We start from the raw sequence: 22,176 nt of genomic DNA on the forward strand, positions 1-22,176 counted from the left end.
CTTTCACTGCACCTACTATGACTAATAGTGGTTAGAGAACTTGAGATAAAGGTCATTTTTTAATGCCTGTCTGGTGCTAGTCCTGAAATGTGTATGCCAAGCTCTGTTTATGTCTTTTGAAAGTAGGATCTTCTATGAGATTGCTATCTGCAGTTAACAAACCAATTTGTTGTGGATATATCAGCCAGTATTGCGATAGCTATGTCTTCCTATAAAGATACTTTGTCCTTTGATACTTCTGATTCTGTTTAGGTGTGTTAAGGATGATACAGAACGTTAATCTGTGAAACTGCATTGGGTGTCATCTTAACCTGCTGCATGATACTGCTTACTAATACAAAACAGAAAAAAGAAAAAGTAACCACATGTGGTGTGAAAGGAAATTGAGATGAATCTGTTAGGTTGTTTGTTCCTTAGGTAACTTGTAAGTAGAAGAAAGGTATTTAATAGCTTGACATTGTTCCCGGTCTGGAAGGCCATGCTAGTCATCTGTCTCTTTAGTTGGAGCATTTCAGTGGTAATTTAAGTATTAGAAAGGAATTGCTTGATCAACTGTTTTCATAGGCATGGTATAATGAGAGTGGAGGACAGATAGTGATTTCTCAGCTAGACTGAGTTGCTGAACATACTTGCTTCATAGCTGCCTGCTACATGATGTGGTGCAACATCTCACTAGCTACCTGGAGCTCTGATTCTTTTCCGAAGTGAATGTTTTTGGAGCACGTATTCCTGGTTATGCTTCCTTTACTCCGATAATAGAGTTTTGATCCTTTATTTCTTTTAGGAGGTGGTGGTCTTGTGTTCTCTGGAAAGCTTTTGTCAGAAAGCCCGAAGATGTTTTCAGGTGCGATGTTCTCAGATGAAAAAAAGATAGCCTATCTTCAACATGAGTTTGCTCAGACATGTAATGAACGCAGTACTTTCAGCTACGGGAGTTTCAAACTTGCAAACTTCTATCTCAGTTAAAGTGCTGTATTTACATTTCTGAAGGTACTGTGAGAAACTGCAAAATAATACAGCCAATCAGAAAACCTTGATTGGTTATAATAGTGTAACAAATGAAAGCAGTGTATGAATTCCAAGTTATCATTTCAAGAATGCCATCTTAAAGTACAAACATCCACATCCTCAGAACTTGTGGGTGTACATGATAGTCTTTTTCTTTTTTTTCCTCTTTGTTGTTGTTTTTTTTTTTTTTGTCCTGCCTGGTTAATCCCTGGGGTGCTGCCATTGTGAATGCTGTTGTACATCTGTCATCTTCACTAGATGCAGGGCATCTAGAAGTCACTGGTTTTGATGGCTTTTTTTGAACATATGACTGGGGGGAGTAAATCTGTGTTGTGGTTCATCTTATCTCCAGTAAGACTGCTTCAGAGTTTGTGAGATACAAATTGCAGCTGCTGAAAGCTGTGGTGTTATGTTGGGAGTGGGGAACTGTAGGGCAAGTTTCCCAGCAAAGCTGTGAGCTCATGATTTCCATAGGCTGCTTTTGCGTGCTCCCTGTCTTCAGTCTCTCTAGCATAAGACTTGTGGCCAGCTCCCTGCTGACTCTTAAGTGAGGCTGAGCTGTACTGCATGCTTTTTATTTCTCAGTCCTGAACACCATCTCTGCGCTGCTTGACCTTGCCATTTAGAAGCTTACAAGTTTGCAGGCTGCTCTCTACCTGACTTTGAACAGAGAGTAAAGACTCCTTGATAGGATCTGCATCTGAACAGACCATATGGACAACAAGAAAAGAAATAAATATTTTACTTCTGCGTGGTTTCCATGGCATCCTGGAAAAATTGCTCTTGAACTTTGAGGTGCTATCCTTCCAGCATCTCCTAGCGTCGAGAGAAAAATAAAGGTAACGCTGATTGTTGGCTGCTTTATTTTGTCTGACAGCATTGGGATAGCATGTCAGGATTTGGGAGAAGGGAGGAGGATAAAGTGCTTTGAAGAGGCCCGCCTTATATCTGTATTTTTGCCTTTATAGGCAGTTTGTTGAACATGTGACCGGGAAGAAGTATGCCTTTAGAAAAGGCAACAGAAGCATATACTGTTCATCAAGATGACTTTGTTGGCCTGGCACTCTGCAAAACTGGAAGAAACTAGCTACTGGCCCTGAAATGAGCAATGGGCGGCTCAGATGTTAGGCTATAACAGAGTATCTTTTGTACCTCACGTTCCCCTTTTGCGTCCCCTGTGGACATCCTTAAAGTTTAAGCTGAAGTAAATGGGAGTTGTTCAATGACTTTTTTCTTTTCCCACAGTGTTAGAGAGGTTAATTGTATCCTGTGCCTCCTGCTTTTCTGGCTATTTTGATGTGTTAATTTTTTAGCATACATCCATTTATAAGGAAGGTTACTTAAGTAATTTTCCTCAATTCAGATGCTGCATTCTATATTTGATGTAATGATTTTGAATGTATTGTATAAAATTCTATGTAAACTTTATTCATAAAAGGGTTCTGATAATAAGAAGTTGTGTAATGGTTCCTGGTTTATATTCCATTAAATATGCACACACATAAACCTTTCTTTCTTGGATGTAGTATGTCCTGAATGTGTGTGTGGGGAGGAGGGAGGCAGGGAGAGAAGGTACAGTTACTGTTTTGAGCAAGTAATCTTTCTGTGTTGCATATGCTTGAAGAAAAAAGGTCTGCTTTTGGACTCTGGGGGAGAGGGTAAACAAGGCTTTTTTGTTATGTATATAAGACCAATTGCTTAAATAAAAGTAAATCTAAGGGACTGGAGACACTTGGGGAAGCACTCATAATTCTGGGAGCTGAGTGCCCCAGCTGCCAGTTTTACTATTGTTTTGTTGAGTTTGTACTCAGAGAAACCTGTGCTTTCAGTTCTGTAAGAGCTTTCTTTTGTGGAGTCCAGGGCTTTTTCAGACATTACTTAATATCCTTTTCCTAGACTTAACAGGCTCTGCTTCTCCTTTGAAGAATGGGAGAATCTGTTGGCAAACTAACTGCCCACCTGTACTTACAATGTGTAAATACCCATTTACTCTGGTTGCTAATACTACCCTTTAACAGAACTTTCCTAGGGGTCTGCTTTTCTACCCCAGTGTCTATCACAGAATGGTTTCCATGGAAGAATCTTGCCCAGCTCCTCTTAAGGATGAGTGCCACTGCGATCTGTGTAAATTGTTTTTAAGAGGAATTCACACTTGTGCTTTTTATTCGGCATTGGTCAAGATATTAGCTCATCCCTCTAGCAGGTGCTTAGAAGAAAAATCATTATTTAATACTGAATTACTGAATGTTTACATTTTCTGTTGCAAGAAAACAAGATCGGGACCTCTGTGTTACTTCACATCATTCACAAGCAGCAATGAACTGCTGTAGCTTTGAGTCACACCATTTGATGAATGTGTATGGCTGGTTATGTACACTTAAGTGAGTAGATGACATTTTGTCACTGTAATATGGGCTGATGGAGATGCAAGTAAAAAGATTGGTCAATTCTTCAGGGATGCAAAATGATGTAGATTCAAAGAGGAGTAGGGTGGATATCTCATGAAATTAACTTAACATTTGCATTGTTATTGCAGATCTCTCTAATGTTTTCTAAGCGAGCATAGTGCAGATAACCATTTCCCTGCCACCCCCAGCATAGGGAAAAGAAACCATGAGCAACATACATTTCAGTAGTTGAGACGCTTAGGTCAGCCAAACTATGTTTTTACAGTAAGCTTTTGTTCAGACAGCTGGCTATACAGCTGGCTGAGGTGCTGTTTGCAAAGACAGGTAGTATAATTAGGATTGCTGCTGGCTGGTACGTAGACATTTTAGGCTGTAGTAGGGAGAAATGCTAATTGCCAGTATATAGAAAGGACTGTCAAGTCAGAACATAAAAGCAGCTACACATATTTTCATTTGAAACCCAGAATTAAGGAAGCCATGATGAGGCAGATTTGGTAGGAACTGTCATCTGTGCTGAATACAATACTGTATGTAAGCCAATGAACTTTTTTAATTGCTGACTTTGATTCATCTGTGTTACACCTAAGCCTTTCAAATCCATCTTTCCTGTTACTGTTGTCTTTGAGACCCTCTCTGAGCTAGTTCCAAAGGTTTGGTATAGCTCCCTCCCGTCTTTATGGGTTCTTGAACCCCAGTTGCGTCAGGAAGATGATGACCGGTATGAGAGGAAGGATTCTGTTCTTTCATCCATCAGTCAATCCTCTTCTCAAAGTTAGTATCAGTGGAGTAATGGGCAGTGTCTTCACAGGAGCGCAACTTCAATACAGCTATATCAGTGATGAACCAGAGCCTAAGTCAATATAGCGGTGTTCCCGCCTTGGTTTCCTGCTCAGTATGTTGCTGTATAAAGTCTTGGATCTAAGGTCTTACATAGCAAGATTTAAAACAAACAGGCAAAAAAGCTTAGTATGCAAGGTACAGATCTTCAATCTGTAGACTATAACCTGTTTTCTCAGGCAAATTTTACAGAAGCAGCCATGAGCAATGTTAAAGCAATGGCATTTGCCCATTTGCTATGAGAAAATGGAATCCATAAATCTAGTGACCATTTCTTACTGCTGTGACTCCATTTTGGATAGCTTGGTGTAGCTCTTGAAGCAAATTCTGTACCTGTCTTCTGCCCCCTTGACAAAATCTCAGTCAAGGTAGTAAGTCCTATAAATGTTAGGCTGGTATAAAGGTGTTTGTGTGCATGTGCAAAGTAACTTCTCTAGTTCAAGTGAAAACATGATGATCTTTTCTGTTGTTGTTGCATTTTTCTTGTTTAGTCTTTGAGTGAAAACAAATGTCAGTCTCACATTGGTAGGGAAGACTTTGCATGAGAATTCTAGAATTCTCGTCTCCCATTTAAAAACAGATAAATGGGGTACTATCACAGTTTACTGAAATTATTTTTCATTGCAGCCACGGTTCCAGCACTGCAAATGCCTCAGAAAATGTAGGGACAGACAAATTAGATTCAGTGGAAGAAAGGCTCGTGATTATAAGATGCAGGAGAAAGACAAATGGAGAAGATGGCCTTGACCATGGACTTGCAAGCTTCTTAGTGGCTGTAGATTCTGAAAGATATGAAAGATTCAGGAAAATGTTAGGGGTTCAGTGTAGTACTTCACACATATGCAAGTTAAATGTCCAAGACCATTCCATAATGATTCCTTTATAATACGGGCTTTGACTAGCATGATACAACTTTGATTTCGGGTTTTATTTGTCGTCTTTCTAGTGCTACCACTTCAGGTAAAGAGGAGGCTGTCAACTGAACTCTGTGCCTTTTAGCTCCTTTAGAGCTGTGCCACTTCTTTGCAAGACTTTGAAGAAGAAAGTGGAATTGTAGTTATGTATGAATTGTGACAATATTTAACAACTTCTCTGTAGAGTTTCTGGTACTTTGTATGTAAATATCTTTGAAGTGGTTCTGCCTATTTTCATCTGATGTTGTACTTGTTGCAAGCACTTCATTTAGTACAAAAAGTACCTAGAGCATGCAGCATTGCCAATACTGTAAATGGTGTTAGTGGTAGGATAGTTGCTTTTTTCATTCTGTCTTTCGGTAAAAACTGGTAATAAATTCATATAGCGACATCCTGTAATATGCATATACCAGCCTAAGCACATGTGTGACAGTTCTGGTGCACGTAAGGTACTGTTTAAAACTCTGCTGGCTTCAGGTTCTTTAAACTATAGCCTCAAACAGCATCTCTATAAAACTGAGTATTATTGACGAGACCTACCACCTTTATCCCTGGTTGTATCTTCTATTTTGCAAATGCACTTGGGGAAAGTACAGGGATGTCTTGGAGTGTGCGCAGTGCTGTGCGTAGGCACCAGCTTGTTTGATGCTGTGGTCATGACTGTTTGGACAGGACTTGCACATACTTGCTTGGATCTACAAATCAGTACATCTGGCTTTTAACTGTGCTGAGAAACTGGACCTAATTAACCGGCCTAGGTTGAGTACCAGCCTGAGGTGGGTTTATTTGTTGGCATCTGGACATCAGTGAGGGGATTGTGGATTGTTCTGTGTAGCTGCATCTCCAACTACTGAAGTTTCTGATTCAGAACTACTGCCACTTCAAGCCAGGATGCAAATGGCTTTCTGTATTCACTAAGATGAGGTCGTATTAATATGCTGGTTGGCAATGGTTATCTTATCCTGTTCAGCTTTATCCTGTTCCTTTTTTCACCTAGATGGGTCAGCATCCTTTGCCACCTAATCATATTGCAATTACAAGAATCTATTTTTGGGCAGTGTGTTCCAGTTGAGATGATAACCGTCTGTATTTTTGGACTCTAGAACGTGACTATAGTGTGTTGTTACCTTAGACTGTTTCATCTCATGTAGTTAATATCTGGTTATTAATGGATTTTGATGTGGACTTTGATTGTTCAAATAGGCATATAATACATTAAAGCAGGCAATCGTATTGCTTACTTATGAGTGTGGCACAAACCACGTTTGTCCATGTTCGTTCTTCATGAGCAGATCAATAATTCATCTGTATTTGAACAGGGACTTGATAGTCCAGTTTTGCAGTAGGCTTACAGATACTATTATTGCACTAAGATAGTTTGCACTGTTGGTGCTGATAGGGAACATCATCCGTGATACGTAGACTAGGCAATACAAATACTTTTTGGTTATCTTTGACATTTAGGTTTGTCCTGTGTCCACATTTTTCTTGTGTGTGTCAGTATTTTCTGTCTTACTAAAGAAAGGCAGTTTTGGCACTTTTTCTCAAAATTGTGAAGCATTGCTATAGCTCTTTGCTGTTTAGGTAATTTCTTGCCCAGAGTAGGGTTTTTTGGAACTCAGACTTTCCTGTTAAAGGAAATGATGAAATGGAAGAAGTGAAGGCATACTGTGTGCTGTTGCATGCTGATAGCCACATTAAAGATTCTTCTTGCCAGAATTGTACAGTATCATCTGAGATGCTGCTCCTTACAAGCAGATGAAAAGTCAGGTTGAAACGCCAACTCTTGCAACCCTTTCCACTTAGGGAAAGGCTCCGACAGAAGTGGCTTCGATTCCACCCAGGTCAGTAATAACTCGTCTGATCCTTTCTTAACCACATCAGTCCTCTGGTCAGTCCCGAGATAGGAATTGCAGGACTGAGTTGTCCGAGGTTTAGTGCAGCTTAACCAGATGTCTGCTAGACTTTGACTTTTCCCTAAAAATCCCTGGGTCTCAAAGAGTCGTTGTTATTCCTTGCAAGTATCCTTTGAGCATTTCTCCTTTCTCTAGGAGATAGTTTTCTTTTGTTAGAACTTCAGAACACCTCGGAAACTGAGCCAATTTGATGCTTTATATTCCTGAAGTCCCTTATAATAAATTCACTTATTTTGTGGGGTCTGCAAAAGCCGCAATCTGGTATTCAAGCAGGCTTGCTCTGGGAGTGCTAGAGGCCACAGAACATGGTGATTTGCTAATCTAAGCTAGTGTTGAAAAGATAAAAATATTAGCTTTTGTATAGTTGACCTCGTTTCTGTCAACAGACAAACTGTTTTGAGAACAGCAATGAAAATGCTCCTTGGAATGAAAGCGTCCGCGCTGGTGGGAGGAAATATATTAGCTTTAAGCTTGTATTTTGGAGTATATTTAAGTGCTGTCTACACAGGAAAGATTTAAGTACAGCTTGGATGCAGGAGCGAAATTATATTTTGGAAACAGTGATGGCTCACCAGTGCCGCAGTATACAGTGAGTTCAAAACCAAAAACCCCTGTTTGGTAAAACATGAAGCCCGAAGTGTGCTTCTAGACTTCAGTTTGAGGGCAGTCTGTGTTCTAAAGGTGACATGGTGATATGTCTTGGCTGCCTCCTTCCTAATAAATTAAACGTGCCTGGGAATGTTCCCAGGCACCGTGGCCAACTGGCTCAGGACTGCCTTGTGCGTACTCTTAAACTCTTAGCTACCCGGGCAGGGTGGCTGCATCTGAACTGCCTGGTGCGAGTGGTCCTGGTGGCATGCGACTCGCAAACCTGGGAATTGTGTGGGAGAACAGTAATTGGCACGGCCCAGTGCTGGGGAATGTCCTAGCTGCTTTCTAGCACACATGATCGTGTTCCAGGGCCTGGGAATGTTTCCAGACAAGACTTAACTTATGAGTACAGATGTTAGTCCTTGATTCTTCCAAATTCTTTACGGACTAAGGCATAGAAGGACCCTTCGCTTCACAAGGGATTTGGGATGCTTCAGAAAGGTAGGTTTAGGAGAGAATGCCTCCTATTTATTTTGGGGCAGTAATTCTGTACTACTAAAAAGTCTGTACCTTCTGTCTCCCTTTTAGATGGTTTTAGTGGTTGTTCAAACATCTTTCAGAATGCAGTCATCTTCTTTCCAGCCACTACCTTTCTGGGATGAGTAGGAGTGTCTGCCCTCCATCATGCTATTGCTTGCGTATGAATGAACATACTGTAGCCTTTCTTGGAAGTGCTGTGTATGAAGTATGCTTTTTATGGTTGTGAGGAATTTCATTCTGATTTGGGGTGTGTGTGTGAATATTAAGAGCCCTAGTTTACTCTCTGGGTGACGTGGTGGGGGAACGGTCTTGCATCTTTTAGGCAGTGGATCTTTTATGTGAGCGAGAGAGTGGGGAGACCACTTTATTTCCTCAGACGTTTCTTCCAGTGAACAGTAAAAACTGTGAGCTGACTTTATTGATCATACAGGATGATTTCCTGCAGGCTCTTCAGTGTTGGATTGTGGGTTATTGGAATTGGAGTATAGTTCTAGTATAGATGAGCCAGTAAAACATTGATATTAATCCTAGCTCTAAGCATGCATACATCCTGGAAGACAGCACATCATGTAAGCTGCTGAATATTGGAGCAGTTTTGCTCTAACTGATCACTTTTTCTGTACCTCCTGGCCTGCCCTCCCTCCATGGTGTCCTGAGTTTCATTGCAAGCTATGGCTCCGTCACACAGTCTCTTCAGGACACTGCTTGTCTTTTCTGTAGGTGATGGAATACGCTGTTAGCTTTGATAGTTTGAATATTTATAGAGAGAAGAGGTTAGCAATATAAAATACTGCTGCTGTTCATCATGCTTGGTCAAGGGCTATAAAATTTTATTTTTGCATGTGCTGTCTAAGTCCTATGCAGCAACTGTGTGGCACGTCCCATTTACACCAGTGATGCACCCCACAATTTTGGGAACATGTAATCTGTATGACAGCATCGGCTTTGGAGCACTGCTTTGTATAAAAGATCCATTGCTCAAAGGTAGTAAGCTGTCAGAGCTGACTGCGTCAATTAATATGCAGCAGGCTTTGTGTCTGCTGATTGTTCTTCTAATTTAATGTGCGTGATGATCTGTCTTACCAGCAGTAGTGGTGCATATTTAAGGACACAGTACAGTGCAGGGATGCTCCCTGTTCACAGGCTGCCTGTGTATCTTCAGGGCAACTATTTCGCTCCTTACGCAGCTTCTGGCAGCCCACCGTCCTTGAAGTGTCTTAGGAATATGAAGAGGAGAGGTCGCAGGCTCTACTGATGCAGCGATGGTCAGTATCCCTCTTCTGCCCACTCTGTTTCTGGAGAGCTGTGATGCTGCCTGTGTCTGAGATGGATGTAACTTGTTCAGGACAGTTGGCTCTTTTGGAGAGCTGGATGTATGTCAGAGAATGGGCCTTCGCATGTGGCTCTGCTGCTCTCTGCTAGACAAAAAGTCATCTAGTACAAGATTTAGCTTGTGTCCATAATCAGTAAAATGTCAAAGGCCATATTTTATTCAACAATTTTATTTGTGATAAATGCAGGCTGCTGCCCAAAATTACACTCTCACTCCTCCTTTGTAGTGCTTGTGTAGCTCCACAGTGAATAGAAAAACTGGTCTGGCTGAAAAGTAACTCAAAACATTAATTTTCAGCCACATATTCTGTGGTCAGATAGGCAGTTCATTGATTTGGGTTGCTGCTCAATTGCATGGACATTTTGGCCTCCCTGGGATGGCATTAGAAATGAGGCGTGTGGGACAAGGCAAGAAGGGGACGAGAACCATTCGTTCCCTTTGTCGGTAGCCCACACTTACATTTTATTAAAGTCACCGTGGAACCGAGATGGTTGTCAGCCCTGAAAGTGGTTTTAAGTACAGTGCTGTGCTGTCTGCTCTTTTGTTTCATAATACTAATGAATTTTCTCTGTGAAGGAAATAAAATTTCTATTTATTTCTCTGAGAAATAAAAATACCTGCTTCACTTCCCTTCAACACTCAATCCAAACTTGTGAGTGTATCAGCTAAGCTTAGTAGCTTAAATTTAAATAGCAAAGCCTATATTTAAAACCAGGAGATTGGTGAACTTGGATTCTTTTCTGTTGCAACTTTTCAGAGACTATTAACTTTAAAGGCAATGTAGCAGCCAGTCAAACTTCAGACTTTATCATTAAGGAGTGGAGTTGTAAGTGGCTTGTCAACCAAATTCTCTTTATTTCTGAGGTGCGAAGTCTAGTTGTGTGTTACTTATGTAAATTAAACTGTCAGTTTTCAATGGTCACACAGCAAGTCTGGGATAGAGCTGAGCCTGATTTATGATTCTGAAAATGTGCTGCCCGTTTACGAGCCCATGCTGTTTTCTTGCTTTACTTAAATCTGCTGCTGCTTTTAGTTCGTGCCTATCATTGGAGGCTCCTTTTTCTTTACTGTTGTGATCTTGTCATTGAACCAGTTTGGTAAAGAAATAGTTGCCTTTCCTTTCCTCCTGCTTGATTTAGCAATTAAAGTTTTCTTATTCTATAGTTAAGAGTTAAAATACTGTGTTGTAAAACTGTGTTAAACATCCTGTGTTTTGTATACAGTGGAAAAGAATATTTAGGTTTTTAATCAAGGAGAGAATGGAAAACAGCGAGAGGTATCAGCTACAATGTGCTTTTTTCCAGAGTCCAAATTTTCCTGTTTTGGGAAAAGCAGCAAATTAGTATGTGCGTGGAGAATGAGATTAATGCTTAAGTGGTGGTACCTGAAAGGTAGATTGTGATGTTCAGTTTCAGATACACATGGCCTTTGTTTGAAGTCTTAGGGAAGCTTATGTTTAAAAACAAACAAAAACAAAAAACCCAATCCAGAAACTACCCTTGAAAATTGAATTTTGTTAAGAGCTAGGCTGAGGAAGTTTTGCCTGTTTTAAGGAACATTACAACTGTATTGACTACTTAAAACCAGAGAACTTGTTCACCTTTTAAAAACATTATCATTTACCTTGAATCACGTGTTCCATTTTGATAGCCTCCTTCATATAGAAAATATAGCATGAGATGTCAGTTTAAATGCAAGTCTAACAATGCTCTATCTTCTATGTGAAAGGAAGTATTCTGTACATTTTTCCATGTTTGACATCATGGTGTTTTGAATAACCATGTTCCATATTCATATCAATTTTTTGTTTTTGTTTTCAATTTATGCACAGCACTTGCTCTGAAATTTGGGGACTGAGTACACCAAACACGATAGATCAGTGGGATACAACAGGCCTTTACAGCTTCTCTGAACAAACCAGGTGAATATTCTGCCCTCTCTCGCATCATAGAAATCTTGTGGGAGGGATTGGCTTTGGAGGGTCTGTAATGGGATGCTTTAGCTGTAAAATAGACTAAAATGCTTCCTAGGCCTCTCATGGTACAGCATTTTAAAATACTTGCTTGCCAGTGTAGAAATCCAAGTGTTCTCAGCTGATGTTTTGACCAATGAAACTCTAATTCTGGAATATTCCTTTTTCACGCCAGTGCCATTGAAAGAATGGGAAGACTTGTTAAATGCAAGCTCTAATGTGATTTGGTATTTATATTAACAAAGTTGGGATATTTAATTCTTTAGACCTAATCTTACAAAGTGTTTAAACTGCTTTGTATGCCACAAGCTTTCAGTTAAATCTTGCTAATTGGCTCAGATACGAGCTACTAAAGAATTGTTTGTAAATTCTTCAGTAGTTAATGGTGGGCAAATTCTAAACAGGGTCTTTATTTTTTCATGTCACATTACTTGATTTGTGTATTGAGGTTTGTCTCCCATCCCATAACAATCATAAACATCTGCATTTGTGTAAGCATATGCAGTCTGTCTTAAAACTAGCAAAACGTTTTCAGCTGGTAGCAAGGCAGATGAAGTCAAGAAGATAAACTGTACAGCCCTTACAAGATGTGCATTCATGCCTTTTGCATTACAGTTATACTGCCATGTGGATCACTTGGGCAGCTGACTGCTTATAGGCTTATTTGCAGTCCTGTGGGAATTCTTATACTTAAAGCTATAAAGCATCCATGCCACAGTAAAGCCTTGAGGTTTAGCAGCGGAAGGGACTATTAAGTGTGTGATTTTTTTTTTTTTTTTAACAACTGTCTTCTGCATTTAAAAAAATGTATATGAAGCAATCACCCTAAATACTTGGTTGGAGGTAAAGTAGCTTTTAATGAACTCTAAATTCACTGGCAATAATTTGAGCAGCTCAAAAATAAGTTAAGACACTGCTTGATACCATCATTTTTATCACATTTGAAGCTTTTTAACAAGAGTATAAATGTCACTAACAGTGTCAATCCACTGAATTCTGAGAATAAATAAACTGCCCATCCCATGTGTGTACACTGTTGCTTTAGCGATTAAGAGACAGCATGCAGTCTGTAAATGCTTCTCAACATCTTTCCCATATAGATCTCTCGATGGCCGTCTACAGGTATCTCATCGTAAAGGATTACCGCATGTTATTTACTGTCGTTTGTGGCGCTGGCCAGATCTTCACAGTCACCATGAACTTAAAGCAATTGAAAACTGTGAATATGCTTTTAATCTTAAAAAGGATGAAGTATGTGTAAACCCTTACCACTACCAGAGAGTGGAGACACCAGGTAGGAAGACTGCTTCTGACTTTCTGTAGCAGCATCTGTACGTACTTGTTCAGCACAATGTTTTAAATGAAAAATAGAGAAAGATGATGCTTTCTCTTGCCAGAAGTACAGGATGATTAGAGATACAGCTTTTGAGAATATCATCCTCTGGAAGTTTTTAATAGTAAAGATACTGAAAAATCTTGTCTTTACGAATGTTTTGAATAACCCCATAAACACTTCCAGTACTGCTAGCAGTTTCCAGCTGGCTAAGTACGGTCCGGCATGGCAAGGAGAATAGAGATGACTTACCTTTGCTGATGTGGAATAGTCTTACTCAAGAGGCACCTCAGGAATCTGTTTCTTCCAGTAACTAGCAGTACAATTGCAGTTTTAGCAGTACTGAGAGTCAGAAAATTTCAAAACATCTGAAGAAATAGTTAATATTTTAGATTATTTTTTTTCTTTTAGCTCACAGAAATGTGTATTTTGAAGGTCTTACTAATGCTTTGAATTTTGCTTTTCCAGTCTTGCCTCCCGTACTAGTGCCACGGCACACTGAGATTCTAACGGAGCTTCCGCCTCTCGATGACTACACCCATTCCATTCCTGAAAACACTAACTTTCCAGCTGGAATTGAACCACAGAGCAATTACATACCAGGTATTTTCTTAACTCCCACTGTAAAGAGTACACTTAACATTGTGCCACTGGAACAAAGATGGTAATTTCATCCTTCTAAGTGATCAGATTAATTGGAAGATGCACGAATAAATTAAATCTAGTTGATTTTGTGTATTAATTCCAATGGAAATACCTGAACACTGTTATTTGCAGAACACGATCCTGTGTGAAACCACATTGCTGTGGTTTCACAATAGCTTACTCGGTTTCAATAGCTTAAGATTCAAAATGCTAATGACTACAAAGTAGACCTTCACCTTATGCTTTAAGCCTGTTTTACAAACATATAGGGGTTGCCAAATGCTGGTTATTGGAGATCGAGTAGTAAACTGCTTCTCAATCCCACCATGTGTAGTATGTGGAGAAAGCTTCGCGTTGCAAAACAGGGACTTAAAAAGTGTTTTGATCTGTAGTTCACAATCAGTCAAGATCTGCTTTGTGTATTTGTTACTACTGTGTGCATACAGTTTTGTCTTTTTAGGATGAAAGAACGACCTAACAATATTGAACTCTTAACAAATTCCTCCTCCCCTTCTTTGCCTCTTCCCCACCCCAAAACAAATACCAAGACTAATCTGCTGCAGTGCACCCGAAAGCCTGTACCCTTATTGATACATAAAATCAGCGACCTTTGTTTCCTGCCCCAACTTCCTGTTTCCTATCTCTTCAGGAAGTTGCCTGGAGTGTAAAACCAAGCAAAGCTGAAGTTTCCCCATAAATTTTTAATGCAGCTATGTTATGAACAAGCTGAAAATTCGGATCTGGACTCTCACGAAAAACAAGAGGACTTCCTTGAAACTCAAATATGTGCAATGTACAAATTGTATCTACATGTCTTAAACAGGATGTTGCTTGTCTTTTTTTTAAATGTATCCAAGAACAGAAATGGCACCAAAAATTTTCAATGAATTTGATCTCATCTGTTTAATTTGTGCCTAGGGACAGGAGATCTTCAAAGAGCAATTTAAGGTGCTAGAAATTGGTGTTGCTTTCTTAACTTATGCATACTTTCTTGACTCAGTCTGAGGGCTTTTGATAGCATTTGCAAGCAACTTACTGGAAAGCCACCATTTGAAAATCCAGTGCTGTGAAAATGAGCTAAAACAACTCTAGGTAGTTATTTTCAGGAAGTCTGTTCAAGGTGATTGCAGGTATTCGCATGATATTCAGATGTTCGTACAGCTAACCACACCTTGCCTCCTTCTCTTTGTCACTGACATCCTCCTGTTGTATTCATATCATGGCATCTTACTTTATTTGACCTTGCTAACTTAATCGTGAATACTTAGCTAGGTTCTGATAAGTCTCGTGTGTCTTGACAGCCTGCTTCAGAGAACCGTTTTCTTTAGCGGCAGGCCAGACTAACAACCATGCTAGTTTTGCACCGCAATACTGTCGCAGTACTTGGTCTACAGAGAGGTTGGTTTCACCTACAGCTGGGAAGATGGGGATCGTCAAGGTGCAGGATGGCCTTCGGGGCTGTATGTTCCCTTTCAGGTTACGGATGTGCTGAGCTGCATTGTCCAAACTGCTGGCAGCATTCAAGCTCTGCTAAGAATTTTTAATGCCGCACTTGGGCATTTGTTTCCAGCTGTGGTGGTGCTCAACCTCTGACCCTAAAACAGTATTAATAGTACTAGGTGGAGGAAATCTTCTCTGTTCAGACAGAGACTAGATATGGAAAATAATCTGTGCCAAAGAGCCTAGATTAGCAACTGGAAACAAGAGGCGTGGGTCGGATTGGAAATGGTTATTGACCTTTTACCATGGCTCTTTGGAGATGGGTGGAGTCCACTTTATCACAATGAATTCTATAAAAATGTTCAAAACAAGTATGATTTTTGTCATCATACTCTTGCTAGTAAAGATTTCCTTTAATCTTCCTTTTAAATTCTCGCTTGAGTTTTGTCACATCTATATTTAGCACACTAGTTTTACAGAATGAACCAAAGATACAACTCTTTCAGTTCATTTTTATTTAATCAACTAACTTGATCTAGTTTCCTCTCGCTGACTTCCTTCTGATCTTACTATATTGCTGTAAATCTCAGACATGATATTTGATATAATTTGATTTTAATTTTTAAGCAAAAGGCTTTATCTTTAAATTTCTGCTGTTTGGTAATAATGTAATTAAATGTGTTTAATCTCTCAGATGTCTCGGAGACAAGTCTAAGGCGATTGTAAAGATAGTTGGCTATAAACACTTACTAAAGAAATCCAGGTTTTGCCTTTAATATATAGGAAAAGACATTTGCCCAGTTCAAAGAAAATTATTTCCTGAAAGGCAGTTGGTTAACTCATTATCTGGATTACAAAGTACATTTTGAATGGAGGAAAGGAACAACCGTACTCTCCTGGGTTTTGAAGATATTTCTGTGGAATTAGACAGTTTCTAGTATCAGAATCCTTCAAACTTGTTACTGAGTTTACTTTGGTCCATGAAACTCCATCTTTACAGAAAGCTAGTTAAAAGAATAGATGATTGTTTCAATAGAGCTTGGAAGTAAGAATAATAATGATAATAGAGCTTGTGTGGCGTGACTAGGTAGATAATACAGTTATCATTGAGTGAAATCAACTGTTGGATATTGAAGAAAAACGGATTTGGGGACTGAACTTTAAATCTAGCAACTTCTATAAGGCGTGGGAGGGCATCTGATCTGATGGTTATACTACATAAAGACAACTCACAGGGTTTTTTTTTTTTTGTAGAAGTCACCAGATGGTTTTTTTTTTCATTTGTAATTCTCCTAAATGTGAAAGCTGTTGATCACAATTGCAAAATTGTTACTCATTGTAGTGAAAGTATCTTGTATTAAATGGAACAAATAAGGCTTTTATGTTAATTATATAACATATTCGAGCAATTGACTGGTGTACAAGAGATGATACATTTTACATAGACAGTAAGGCAGGTAATGCGTTTAAAGTCCTACTGGAAGGAAAAAGGGACAGCAAAATGAAATTCTAATTCAGTATTCAGGTATCATACAGAGCTTGTGAAGACTTGAGGACAAAAACCCCAAATGCTAAATCTTAGAAATTTCCCCAGTCGTTGAACTAATAGGTGGATTTTATTTTTTTGTTTGATAGAAACACCACCTCCGGGATATATCAGTGAAGATGGAGAAACGAGTGACCAGCAGTTGAACCAAAGCATGGATACAGGTAACATTTATTTTTCACTACTTTAAAGACTTGGGATTACTAGTTGTGATCCCTCTGCATAGTGGCATGAATTCAGCCCAAATGACGATGGCAGCAGCCCTCTGTACAACCTGGTGTTTTCTGTTTAAAATATCACTTTCAACCTTTTGTAAACAAAATAATTTTTTGCTAGGGGAATGCTTTTAAAACATTCTGTGCCATATTAAATACATTTCATTTGTTTCATAACAAAAGCATACAGGTCTAATTAAGTCTTCATCAGAAAGCTTTGAAATAGATTTTAGTAGTTTACTGGTTTTAACTTACCCCTAGCTTTACCTTCTGGAAACAGGTTCATTGAGCAAAATGTCTATTTGGCCTAAACAAATTAAAGAAATGCTACATTTTGGGAACCTGTCTCCTAACTCTGACAACCTTATCACTTCTGCCATGTTTCAAATTAATTCTTGTATGGAAGGCTCTATTGAAAGAGTAGTAGAAACATTAAGCGTTTGTGCCTTAGTATGAAAGAGATTCTAGATAATCTGGTTGGCCTTAGACTTGGACAAAGCACAGTTAATGTGCTGGATAAGAACCTCCTGCTCTGTGCTGGCAGACTCCTCCAATGTATGTTTGGTTAGCTAATGTTAGCAACCTTTTTCAGTTAATTAGAATCAACTGCACTAGTTTTTGTAAGAACTGCAATATTTTCCCACTGTGTGACAATAGGTACCTTAATTAAAAAAGCCTGACATCAGCAGTCACTGTAGGAGTGTTTCTGTGCAAAGCCTCTCTGTATTTTGCCTACTAGTGCACAAATTGTGTTGGAGAGTTCATGTTTTTCTGAGTTTTTTCCTTCGTCCTTCCAGGAAGGAATAACTTCCTCAAATGAGGAAATCCAGCTTGTTCTTTTCTAGAGGTAAACCCTCTCCTTTGAGAATAGAGAGGTAGTATCTTGATTGTCTCATCCACTTTTTCTTAGCTTTTTTCACTGAATTTGGGAAGAAGTCACTACCTTCTCACTGGAGAAGTGCATAAATAAAGTTACGTTCACAGAGTGTGCATGAAGTGAGAGCTCTGCCAAATGCAACACTAAGATGTTAATTGAGTCTTTACAAGGAGGGGTAGGTTCCCAGGAGTCTGGTAAATTAAATGTAATCTTAATTCAGAATAAGCATGTGACATGCTGGAAAACTGGTTGTGGGATTTCTGAGGTTTCTTATTCCAAAGAATTGTAATGTAAAACTATATCTAGATAATGGTTATACCTACCCATCTGAAATAACAAGAATCATTTGCTCTGAAACAATCTGTATTGCTTCAACAGGATCTCCAGCAGAGCTGTCTCCTAGTACTCTCTCCCCAGTTAATCATAGCTTGGGTAAGCTGGAAATACTTTTAATTGTTTCTCTGTGTGTGATGACTCTTCTTGAGAGAGAGAGATAAATATATATATAATTACATTAAAAATGAAAATGTACTTTAAAACAGTAAGAGCTGTATTAGGAGGAGACTATTAGGTTGGCTTCCTGGTGATAAACATAATAGGGCTGGGTTAATAACTCGTTAACTACTCTATTTCTGTAACTGTTGAGCTTCTAGCAAAGAGAAAGAAGAATGTAGTTGTGTGTGCAGGAATAGCAATTATAAAATAAATAGTTTAAATGACATTAGTCTATGCATAGTGCTGCCCAGACTTGCTGTCTCCCTTGTATGTGTGTTCTGCTGCTGTTCTCATCTACTGTTTCACCTGTGACCACAACACAATTGCTGCTCCCACATTAGTTGCCCACCTGCTTTGATCAGGTGCCATTGCTGTGTGTCTGTATAAATGCCTCAGGAAGATCAGATTCCCTTGGGTTTGTTTAAGGAATGGTGACAGGATGTGACAGGAAAATGCTGTTCAGAACGCTGAGTAAGTAATTAGGGTAGGTAAAAAGGGGAAGCAGCGCAGGAAAAGCTGAAGATGCACAGGGAAGATACTGAGCTCTAGTAGGGGAGAGTAAAAGGAGCTTAGAGCTGCCTTTAGATAAAGAGACAGTATAAGACATGGTGTGATACAAGGGAACATCATTTTCATATTAATATTTTTTGCCTTCGTGTGGTTCAGTGTTTGATAGTTTAATCTTTTCTTTAACGTTGCCAAAATTTTTGCAAGTTATAGAAAGGCAACAGAAATGTCTCAACGTCTGGCACTGACAGCAACATTAGCTTAATCATTTTACTGAGCAAAATGCAAGTACTGAACTACATGAGCTGTGGTCAGATTAGATCACCCCTCCTTCCCCTCCTCCTTCCCTTGTGTGGAATATTGAATTCCATTCTGTTTACTGGGGTAGGTAAAAATGACAGCAAGCAAAATATAATTTGAGTAGTTTGAGGAGACTACCGCTGTCGTTTCTGGAAGAGACGAATAGCAGGGCAGATTTCTTTTCAGCCTCAAATTCTATGTTAAGCTTGTTTTTTAAAATCTTTTTTAGACTTGCAACCAGTTACCTACTCGGAGCCTGCGTTTTGGTGTTCAATAGCATATTACGAATTGAATCAAAGAGTGGGAGAAACCTTCCATGCATCCCAGCCTTCCCTGACCGTAGATGGCTTTACAGATCCATCAAATTCAGAACGATTTTGTCTAGGTCTGCTTTCCAATGTAAACAGAAATGCTACAGTGGAAATGACAAGGCGACACATAGGTAAAAATCTCTGATCTTTTAAGTATTTAATTTCATTTTAGCCATTAAATTATCTGGAATGATCCAGGTAGGATGAGCAGATCTGTCTGTTGGGATCCTGTCACCCTTGTGCAGCCAGCCATTGAACTTCTCTCTTGAGGCTTGACAAGGAGAGCTTGGTCTCCCTTGCTAAGGACAGAAGTGGGAAGACGCAGAGGTCACCCCTTCTCAAATGAGGGAGAAATGTAGCAGCTTCTGCTACCACAGCTGGTTGCAGTTGCCAAGAGATGTAGTGATGGCTGGAACTGAAAGGAGCTGCCTTTCCTCAATCGGTAGTCACTAAGTTGGTGGCAGCAGCAGTCACACAGCTGTCAGGCTGGGAGCGGCACAGGAGGAAGCCACTCAACTGTACGGGATTTCTGTTGCTCACATTGCTGTTCTCTGGCTTCTGGAAAAAGATGATGCATCAAAGCATCCCGAGGGGCAGGTTTTTGGCTTTCAGGCTCCTCCTTGGACCACTCTGCCCTGGGTAGCATTTATATTCAGAGTTGCTTATAATTGAAATTTAAGCTTTAATGACAAAATATTAACACGTTGCTTAGTTTATTCTAATTTATAAAATGCAGAATGGACATTGGTAGTACTTCTTGAATTCTTTTCTGAAATAGGAAAAGCTGCCATTGAGATAACACGCTGTTTTGACATGATCAAGATTTTCTTTGTAATGGTTAGTAAAGAATATTGTTTTCCACACTGCAGCATCTTGGCTTTAAGTTCTTCAGTAAACTACTTTTTTTTCTGGATTCTTTTGTTTAGCAACATTGACGAGACTTTTTTGTTTTTACTTTTAGTAAAAAAGTTCAATCTCTTTAGTAGAACCTTCTGACTCCCTCTATGCCAAATCCAAATGCTTGTCTAATAAAATATCAGATGTGCAGAAACCCAGGCTGTGCCTGTGCTGACTGATCAAAATGGTCAATGATGAGGAAAAGCAGAAATGTAATGAGCTCTCACTTTTTTATAGAGCAGCCTGCATTTTGTTTGAAAAATAATTTTAAAGAAAAAGGGGAAGAGAAACTATAGCCTTTACAAAGGACCTGTTAATTATAAATAGTTTTCTTTGGGAGATCAATTGTACATTACTTGTCTTACTTGTGCTAGAAATAACCCATACAGATTTTTTCCACTGAGAGAGAGAGAGCAAGATCACAACTTAAAAGTGAACAATAGGATTTCTTATGGGTATCTTTTTATAATAGGGCTAAGTGAAGTCCTGTTGTTTTTGTCAAAGTAGTACAGAGAAGAGGTATGCAGTGGGTTGTGAAATAGTGTGGGCACATGTAAGCGGAGAGTGTTGAAGTGGTATACTTGTGTTTTCCTTTTTTGCCATAGTGGCCTGTGCCGCTTCACATATGACATTGTAATATTAGCACAAGTTTTAATGCTCTTGAATCTAATCTTTTTATTTCTTTAAGTGAAAAAGTTATTTGGTAATGAACACTGCTTCCTAACTTGGATTTGGTTACATGGCTAGAAAATTCTATCTCGCTCTTGACCAAAAATTATTCTGCTTCTCCTTCAAATATTGTGTGTTCGTGGGAGAAAAATGCAAGTTAATTGTGTTCTGCTCCTGCTACAGCTGTCAGCCCAGCAGTGTGGTCCTGCAGATAATTGATTTCTGTTTCTGTTATAAAGAAAAACCTTGGCCTTCTCTGAAACAAAATACTCCCTTGTTTGTTAATCTGCTTGGGTCATTTCATAACTAGAGTTCCTTTGAATTTTGCTACAGGAAGGGGAGTACGTCTCTATTACATTGGTGGAGAAGTTTTTGCTGAGTGCCTAAGCGATAGCGCGATTTTTGTTCAGAGCCCCAACTGTAATCAAAGATACGGCTGGCATCCTGCAACTGTGTGCAAAATTCCACCAGGTTAGTAGCCTACCAAAGGTCTCATGCAAAAAAGTCTAGTGAACGTATTCGCTTCATGACAGTTGCTTTCCTTTTGATACCTAGAAGGGGTTTCTTCATAGTTTCAGGCTTCTGTGTAGCAAACACAAGTATTCATTCATTGATTGTACCCTTTTGACTTTTTTTCTTTATAGGATGCAATCTAAAAATCTTTAATAACCAAGAATTTGCTGCTCTTCTGGCTCAATCTGTGAATCAGGGTTTTGAAGCAGTTTATCAGCTTACTAGAATGTGTACCATAAGAATGAGTTTTGTTAAAGGGTGGGGAGCTGAATACAGGTAAGAAAAACCTTTGCTTTTAAATTTAGAGTTAATAATCTTTCTTCTTTCGCTAATACACTGTTTCTGTCTGGCTTGAAAGCCATACGTCCAGGCTTCTTACTGCTATTGTAGATATGCTGTCTGCAAGTTGAACTGCTGTTTTCCTTTTTCTCCCCCTCAGCTATGGCGCTCCTAAGTCATAAAGACCAGTAAACTGATTTTAGTATGGCACTGAAGTCAGCTGTTGAGCAAGGAATGTTGTCAAAGCTCTGTTTCCTTCCTGCTTGCTTGCTTATTGTGGTGAAACCACTGACAACATCTAGAAGTTTCACAGTTTGTGCTATGATGTTTGTTGGATGTACAGTCATTTTGCTCTCTGTCCTGTTCTGTATGGAGTGTAATGAGTTTGCTAGGTTGTGGTGTGGGATGCAGCTGGTAGTACTCGACAGAAAGAATTGGAGTCACTTGGAGTGCGTTCTGCAGAATAAAACTGCTGGCGAACACGCATTTAAGGGATGGCAAATATTTTGGAACTTGTAGTGGAAAAAGCTTTGCAGGAGTAAGATGACTGTGTTTATGTAGTAAAACTGCTAAAAACAGTTTTTTGAGTGGAAAAATTAGTTTTTTATCTGCTTTTGAATAGATTCCAAC

General features: G+C 39.3%; 1 protein-coding gene across 6 annotated transcripts in view; it reads left to right on the forward strand.

Annotated features, from left to right (window-relative positions):
- The window catches only part of LOC142074890 (mothers against decapentaplegic homolog 2), a 51,850-nt gene that overhangs the window by 24,824 nt on the left and 4,850 nt on the right, over positions 1 to 22,176 (forward strand). For 2 of the 6 annotated variants that reach the window (XM_075135848.1, XM_075135849.1), the window contains exons 3-11: positions 785 to 844; positions 11,379 to 11,468; positions 12,620 to 12,813; positions 13,321 to 13,455; positions 16,573 to 16,647; positions 17,954 to 18,007; positions 19,107 to 19,319; positions 21,088 to 21,225; positions 21,399 to 21,543. In XM_075135848.1, coding sequence (XP_074991949.1) covers positions 785 to 844; positions 11,379 to 11,468; positions 12,620 to 12,813; positions 13,321 to 13,455; positions 16,573 to 16,647; positions 17,954 to 18,007; positions 19,107 to 19,319; positions 21,088 to 21,225; positions 21,399 to 21,543 — 1,104 coding nt within the window. The remainder of the gene's footprint in view (positions 1 to 784; positions 845 to 11,378; positions 11,469 to 12,619; positions 12,814 to 13,320; positions 13,456 to 16,572; positions 16,648 to 17,953; positions 18,008 to 19,106; positions 19,320 to 21,087; positions 21,226 to 21,398; positions 21,544 to 22,176) is intronic. The other 4 variants (XM_075135852.1, XM_075135853.1, XM_075135854.1 and 1 more) reach the window with 3 other exon arrangements.

The sequence above is a fragment of the Calonectris borealis genome, chromosome W (genome assembly GCF_964195595.1).
Source record: "Calonectris borealis chromosome W, bCalBor7.hap1.2, whole genome shotgun sequence".
Classification (NCBI taxonomy): Eukaryota; Metazoa; Chordata; class Aves; order Procellariiformes; family Procellariidae; genus Calonectris; species Calonectris borealis.